This window comes from Cibotium barometz, chromosome 56 (genome assembly GCF_041138505.1).
Source record: "Cibotium barometz isolate CiBa-2024 chromosome 56, ASM4113850v1, whole genome shotgun sequence".
In the NCBI taxonomy this organism is placed as follows: domain Eukaryota; kingdom Viridiplantae; phylum Streptophyta; class Polypodiopsida; order Cyatheales; family Cibotiaceae; genus Cibotium; species Cibotium barometz.
The window spans coordinates 5,412,072-5,420,541 of NC_141101.1; the positions used below are offsets into that span (position 1 = coordinate 5,412,072).

The 8,470-nt window shown below is 41.4% G+C and overlaps 1 protein-coding gene across 1 annotated transcript in view; it reads right to left on the reverse strand.

The window, feature by feature from the left end:
• LOC147606824 (uncharacterized) overlaps nt 1-4,890 on the reverse strand; it is a 51,730-nt gene extending 46,840 nt beyond the window's left edge. The window contains exon 1 of the mRNA XM_086791103.1: nt 4,568-4,890. Coding sequence (XP_086647229.1) covers nt 4,568-4,770 — 203 coding nt within the window. The 5' untranslated portion in view covers nt 4,771-4,890. The remainder of the gene's footprint in view (nt 1-4,567) is intronic.
• Between the last annotated feature and the right edge of the window lie 3,580 nt (nt 4,891-8,470).

Below are 8,470 nucleotides of genomic sequence, written 5' to 3' on the forward strand. Positions count from 1 at the left end.
AGCATGTTTTCGCAATATACAATAGAGTAGGTCTATCTTCCTTCTTTTATGTCTTTGTTAGGATTAGCGTTAATCTTCTTTGCTTAGCATTAATCAAGAACACGCTTCCGCAGTGCATGTTACAACTTGATGTAAACATAACTAGATCTCTAGCATCAACCATCATAACTAACATTGTAAGCCTAACTAAGGTAAGACCTACGGGCACTGGCATGGCCATCATAATCAGCATTGTAAGTTGTAACTAGGACTAGCATCGTAATTTGTCATCTATAGTCATGGATATTTTGTTGAGAGAGGGTGTTGAAATAAACACCAAAATATCATGGGGCTAAGGGCATTTGGTTCAAAGGTCAAAAACCACAGTTATCCAACAGTAAAGGGAAAAGAGTATCTACCAAAGGTAGGTGAAAGGTGTCAGAATGCACAGCGGAGATGATGACCAATGCACGTAGGCGACGCATCACCATAGAGCTCCACGAACACCCCCAACGGGCACTACAACATCCCTCCACAGGGCTCCCATCTCCTGGTGAGCTACCTCCCAAAACACCAGCTGGAGGAGATGACTATGACAAGGTGCCACCACACCCTATATATGGCGCTTCAACTTCCCATGCTTCCACTTATGGGATAATCCAAGGCACGCTCTAGCCATAGATAACAAGCTCGAAATCGCCAACCTTCCAACACCCTCCCTCGATTCGAGCTCCGCAAGCCACCGAGGCGCAAGGGGGTCGCCCAGGACCACACACACCTGAGCCGCCCAAGACCACACGCGCCCGAGCTTTGATACCATGTCAGGATGCGCAGCGGAAGACTAACGCATGTAGGAGACGCATCACCATCGAGCTCCACGAACACCCCCAAAGGACATTGCAGCATCCCTCCACCGGGCTCCCATCTCCCGATGAGCTGCCTCCCAAAAAACCAGCCGGAGGAGATGACGATGACAAAGGTGCCACCACACCCTATATATGGCGCTTCAACTTCCCGTGCTTCCACTTATGGGATAATCCAAGGCGCGCTCTAGCCATAGATCACAAGCTCGAAATCACCAACCTTCCAACAAAAGGAACTTGTGGAGAATCAAGGGTAACTAGAGATGCTTCTCCTCATATTTAGGGCTTAGAGTTCACTTTTTGGTGCTACAATCGTGGAGAGATACTAGGTGATGATTCCATGCCTAATCTTGAACCTAATCAAGGTTTAATCCCTTGCACTCCAGCCTATTAATTGAGACTCAAGCTAATGGAAGATTACACTCTTTGTGTCCCACACTATGTCTACATTTTGCCATATTAATGTGTGATTATCTCTAAGCTTTTCCTATTAAGCCATAAGCTCATAATCATGCATTCATAATGTGTTTCTAATCCACTATGGCCCACCATGATGCCAAAAATCTAACCTCCGTATCATCAAGCTTCTTACTTTCAAAAGCCGCAGGTCGGCCATTTTGAAATAAGGCAACCTGTAATAACGGCACAGGCACCTGAGTAGTAATACCAATCCTAGTTTCAATACACTTGCAAACCAATGAGAAATATCACACTGAATGAAAGGTAACCTCTCTCAACACATCACTGGGGCTGGAACGGGCTGTGCCCCCCCTTAGGAAAAACTTCATTCCAAGGAGTATTTGTTTAGTACAAGTATGAGGGTGCTTTGCACCAGATTTCCAACATGTGCATGAAAGACAAGAAATAAATTAGGAAAGAGAAATAAAATGTTCCCCCAAGTCTATGACAAAAGGGTAAAGAGAATCACTAACTAGATACAACCAAGTGGAACTCACAAGACAACGTCCCAGTCTCTCTTGTTGTTATAGATTCAACCATAAGCTTTCGCCCTTTGTCTTTCTTCTCATCAACAAGTCCCCAGATCCTTAGAATCGCCAGCCACCTTGCCTTTGCACTTGCTTGTGCTGACTCACAAGTTACCGTGTGATTCCCTTCTTTCTCACCACCAACCACCTTGTTCTACAAGGTCTAGCAGCAGCTTCAACGACCACACTAACTGTTCTTTGAATCTTTCCCTTGCTTTGTGTTGGTTCATAGGCATCATGGAATACCCTTGCTCATGCTTTGTGTTGCAACATCGCTTGGCCTCACCTGGAGACGTCCTCGCCCCTCCACACCTTGTAACTAGTCAACCAAGGCCACTTCTAGCCACGTAGCACTTTAGTACAACCCCCAATGGTAGCCATCGTAATCTCTCTTGCCTTGTGTGATAACCTTGAATTCCCTGGCAGCGGGTACAGCAGATAGATACAGTACAGCACCTGGCAGTTGGCACCTTGATATATGTACAGCAGTCGAGTAGCAGGAATAGCAACAGTGGAAGAGCTGGGTATCAGCAGCAATGAAGCCGGTACAGCAACCGTCGCCTGACTGGGATCAACTGTACACCAAGATGATCAAAAGAAGCGCATCGCCCAACAGCAGATACAGCACAACACCCCGCAATTGGTACAACAGGTATGGTACGATACCCATGGCTAAAATTGGTGCATCTCTCACCATAAGCTTGATCCTTTTAAAAGCCTGATTAAGCCTCTCGTTTCAGACGATAGAAACGTTGGACTTTCGTCCACGTCCTTTAAAGAGGTTAGAGAGGAGAACGGTCATGTCAGAATACTCTCTAAAAAGAAAGACGATGAATCCTAAAAACAAACGAACATGTCTAACACTCCGAGGTACTGGCCAATCTAAAACTTTCTGGATCTGCTCAAGATCTATGCTCATCCCATCTCTGGAAATCCGATGACCTATCTTTACAAAAGATTCACATTTAGAGATTTTTCCATACGGTCGCGTGAATGACCGTATGCAACTGAGGTGCTCTACATGCTCCTCCAAAGAAGGACCATAAATCAAAATATCATCTAAGAATACCACAACCAATTTTTCCAAATGATCCCAAAAGAGATCGTTCATCATCTACTAAAAAGTACCAGGGGCATCCATGAGTTCAAAGGTAATACAAGAAACTCGTAATGAGCATATCTAGTTTAAAAACCTCTCTTAAAACATCTTCCTCGCCTATCCTGATCTGGTGATAACGAGTACGAAGATCAATCTTCATAAAATACTTGGCTCCCTGGCGCTTATCTATCAAATCGTCCGCTCTAGGAAGGCGATTTCTATTCTTAATTGTAACTTTGTTCAATTTTTTATAGCAGACACACATCCTCCAAGTTCCATCTTTTTTATGTTTCAAAAGCGTTGGAGCTCCCTAAGGAGATTTACTCTATCGAATCTGTCCCATCCTGAGATATTTCGATTAGCGGGCAATCTCATTCTCTTCCCACTGGATCATGTTCTAAGGCACAATACTCACATGCTGAGACCCTGGAATCAAATCAATCCTATGGTCAACCGACTGATTGGGCAGTAAACCATGAGGTAACTCTGCTGGAAAAACATCAATGAACTCTGCCTTGATGTTTTCTAACCCATGTGTCTCCCAAACATCTAACTTACTAGATTTAAAATCGGAAGTAACATTGAAACACTTCGTAATCAAAACACGAACTTTGTATTACATTGTGAAGTTCTGCAAAGTTTCAAAGGGTAGAGGTTGGGACTCCAAAATCACCCTTGAGATAAATTGGAGCATCTTCCAATAAAAAATACAATGTATGATTTTTCCAATCTACATTGACGTCATGGTTATAAAACCATTCTTATGAATAGCGCTGGATAGATATAGGCAACTGGGCCACACATCTGCTCGGATCTATCCATGTCCCACTGCTAGATTCACACGGTAGACCTCCCTTTATGCTTTTGCTTTTTCTACCCTTGAGGGCAACTCCCTTTCCAATGGCCCGTCAGGCAACAAATAAAACACCAGCCCTCCCGAATGTTCAAGAGGCTCTACTCGGTCCTATGAGCCTCCTTGGGATTGGGTTGACCCGAAGTTTAGGTTTGTATCTGAGTCATGGAAGCCTTCACAAACCTAAACTTTCATTTAGGTTTGGAATCTGGTTTGGAGTTGCCTGAGCTCTTTTGCTTCGAAGGAACATTCTTTTTACTCTTGTTGGCAACTGTCTCTTCAAAGATTTTTGCAAAGCGGATGGCATCCTCAAGTGTTTTGCAATTGTTATTCCTCACCTGAAGCTTATGATCTTGGGACAATCCCCGCATAAAAAATCCAAGTACGATGACTACATCCAAATGCAAAGGGTTAAAGAGAAGCAGGATATCTATGGGCTACAAAGTTACAGATTTTACAGGGCGCTGATTTGAGGCGGAGTAGCCCGAGTCATGAAAATTTCCTCAAAAATAAACAAAACATGACAAACACAGATAGAAAAAAACCTGATACTACATAACAAAACACAGATGAGACAATGTTGACCGACTATGTAAAATGGACTTGTAACATTATACTTGTGAATTTCATTTCTCAATTTCAAAAAAAACTGCAAAAGTGAAGGCATTCAAGTTAAATTTCAGCTCCAAAATTTGCAAATCATCAAGAGAAACTTTCAAAATTTTGAGGTTGCAAGTCTGATGATTTCTTGAGAAAAGAACGCTGCAATGGAAGTGAAAGTACTGACCCAGTAGCGACGAGGAGGTGGTCCCAGCATTCGTGCAGTCCTGGTCCGTCCGCGAAGTCTGAAAGCAAAGGGTGCTGGAGGAAGGCATCGCAGGGGGCGAGGGGCTCCGGCTTCGCAAACTGCTGCGCCAAGCACGTCGAGAACTGCTCTGTGTGCTGAGGGGACTGCAGCGTGTTGCCACTGTTCTCGCCAGATACAGCCATTAAAACCCTAGCAAACGGAGGATTACCTTCTGCTTGATCATAAGCGCTACCTTGTCTCTGCTGTTGACTGCTCTCTCGCCGGCTCGCCTCTAATGAATGAATGATTAGTGGCTATTCATGCACGATTTCTCCTTTACTAATGTTACGATGTTTTTGTTTTTTTCTCGAAAAAAGGAATTTTATTAAAAAGAAGTAAATAGTTGCATCATATCATTCAAAGCACTAATGTGCCACCATTAGCAACACATTTTAATGGCTATAAATTTTAACTGGCATTTTCCCCTTGATCTATATTTGTAAAAAACATTTAACATTTTTGATGGGCCTTGCATCCTAAAATTAATCCCACTTACAATAATAGTTTTTCATGCAAAAATTGAGTCATTTTGCACACATCACTATTTTCCATTGGGCTTTTTTTTATCACACAACCTCGTGAACACCAAATTCATGTAGAGGGTTCCTCTTGTCCATATCGATGAGACATGTATTCAATCAAAGGGGACAAAGGCTTAGGATAGTGTGGAGCCCCTTCACGACTCCCTCTCGGCTTAGGATAGTGTGTGGAGCCCCTTCCCAACTCCGTCTCTTAGTCAATTCCAAAACCTCTTAAACCTCTATGGCTATACCCTCTTGTTGTTTGTCTCTGTATTGGTGTTTTAAAGCTATTTCCATGTAATGAATATGGGTCCCAAATTTTCTTTCACATAAATTAATTAGTTGAGACAAGAGAACGTTAGTTGATGCGACATTTGAAATTACTTTGCGTGTGGAAAAAATATCAAATTTAAAGATTTCTCTCAATTCTTCCTGACCGCCTCAAAATGCAGAGAGAGAGAGAGAGAGAGAGAGAGAGAGAGAGAGAGAGAGAGAGAGAGAGAGAGAGAGAGAGAGAGAGAGAGAGAGAGGAAGACGATGCGAGAGAGGCTGTGTGTGTTTACAAGAGAGAGAGAGAGAGAGAGAGAGAGAGAGAGCAAGACTTTTTTCCCCCGTTTTTGTTGATGAACGGGAGGAACTTACGGAAATGGAAATGGTGATAGAGAGCTTGGTGTAGTCAAAGGAGGTGTTGATGGTGGTGATGACGTCGATGGGGGAGAGAGAGAGAGAGAGAGAGAGTGTGTGTGTGTGTGTGTGTGTGTGTGTTAATGGTGGTGATGACGTCGATTCTAGAGAGAAAGAGAGAGAGTGTGTGTGTGTGTGTGTGTGTTAATGGTGGTGATGACATCGATTCTAGAGAGAGAGAGCAAGATTTTTTTCCCATTTTTGTTCATTAACCTTGGGACAGACTAAGGTATTTATTAATTAATCAAGCTTGATAGGGCTTGATTAATTAATCAATACCTATGTAGAGCCAATACACTAGTTGATTACTTTTGGTGGAGAATATTAACACAAAATTAAGCATATGGAGAGAGGCCGACAATCCAAAGCTTTAACTATGTTATAGTCAAAATCCCTACACATTTTTTTATTTTGCGAGAGGCTAACTCAACACACACTTTTATTTCACCCATTTTAGTGGGGTGAGAGGGAGGGGGTATTAGGCTCTAATAGAGCCTACATCCCATGGTAAGAGCACACCCACTCTTACCACTAGTCTTTTATTTTGCGAGAGGCTAACTCAACACACACCTTTATTTCACCCATTAGTGGAGTGAGAGGGAGGGGGTAGGCTCTAATAAAGCCTCCATCCCATGGTAAGAGCATGCCCACTCTTACCACTAGGCCATTGCCCCCACCCTTGAAATCCATGCAATATGGGCTCAAAGTTAATGGTCAAACATAATGGACCTTTTGTTGTTCTATGCTAGTTGTCAAAAAATGCTTCAACTTGTTTTCTTATTACAAATTTTTATTCTAATTAAACCCCATAGCAATAGATACAAAACCTAAACACTAAGAAATATATTAAAGGGACTCGGATACACACACCTCAACTCATAATGTAATTAGACAAGTCTTCTAATTAGCCCTATTCTTTAGCCTTGCTCCATAGTAAAATTTTGACCTTAACCTTGGATACAAAGAATTATCTTAGTGAAAAGCTCTCCTCTTTCACAAAAAATAAAAAATAAAAAAAGATGGTGTCCATAATAAGACTAAGAAGGCTTTTGAAAAGGAAGTATGGGAAACATCATGAATTTATTGTTTTTTAAAGGAAAAACCCTAAAGCATAGCTATGTATTGAAATAGTGTTGTAACTCTACTAAGATACTATTCACAATCCAATTTGAGCATGTGATGACTAATACATTTCCATTTCAATGTGAGAACATGATGAGTAAGGGCCTCGTGTCATGTACTTCTTGTTGTGAGCCTTGATGTGACTTTGCTACAATCACTTCATTCTAGTTTGTTCTTTTTTTCAATGTGATTTTAAAAAGTATTTATTGGCGATGGTTGATAAAGTAGCCTTTTTTGCCTATGTCGCGCTCTCCATAATGTGCCCTATCAATTAGCGAATTGTTATGCTATAACACCTCCCAAAAGAATTATTATAAAAAATGCCTATGTTTTGTCAGCTTGTCATAGTGTTAGGCTTTCACCATTGTAAAGCAATCAAATTACTGATGGACTTGAAATGCAAGATGTCGGAATTACTATAGAAAATGACCATGTTTTGTCAGCTTATCACAACCTTAGAATTTCACAATTATCAAGAAATCAGCTTATTTATAGAGATTTGTACTTATTATAAAAAATGACTATTTTTTATCGGCTTATCATAGTGTTAGGCTTTCACAATTGTATAAACAACAAATTACTTTTAGAGATTTCAGATGCAAGACATTAAGTCATTGCACATGGTCAAAAAATTTGTGCTATGTGTGCACTCTTTATGTTTTGCAACATGACCAAATATAGTATCAGCTTTTTCTTTATGAGCTTGTCCTTGGAGATGGCTCTTCTAAGGTGGTCTTCACGGTCTCTTCCACTACTTGGTTTTTTTAGTGGCAGTGGAGTGGGTCTAGGAGATTATGATTCTCGTTTGTTTAACTTCTTAGTAGGTATTTGTGTAGAGGCTTGGGTCTTCTCATGGGCTTTGGCAACTAGGTAATGACTTTAAGGTTACATAAATGATTCTAGTGAGTAGTAATCCTATACCATTATATTGCCCCCCCAAAGTTAAGAGCTTCTTGATTTCTCTCCAGACGTGCTCTATAAAATTTTGCACAGCTACCTCAGCATATGGCTTCTCAATTTCTCTGTAGATGTGCTCTGTAAAATTTTACACAACTGCCTCAGCATATGGCTCTTTGTACTCTAGAGTTTAAGCAACACCTTGAGTCACTGTTAATTCCATTCGGATTAACACCATGATCCTCAAGTGAGGACATTAATAAGTGTCATGTAAAGGCACTATAAAGGTTGCACATTATGAGAGATTGGCCACCCAAGGCCTAGTTAGTAAGTTTTGGACGCCTAAGTGTGAATAAGGGCAAATTGTATATAAGGTATTTTCTCATAATGAAAAGGACACAATCCCCTTTGTGCTATTGAGAGCTCCTCCCTTGTACTTTGTGAGAGAGTGAGGAGTGAGAGCATTCTAGCATTATGCTTCTTTCATGCTTGTGTGTTTATGCTTGTATGAGAGAGTGAGAGAGAGTGTGATTGGCCTATGTGATGGTGTGAGCAACTCCACAGTGACAGTGTGGAGGTGGAGCTTGGAGTTTGGAGCATACAAGCGAGCTTGAGGCCT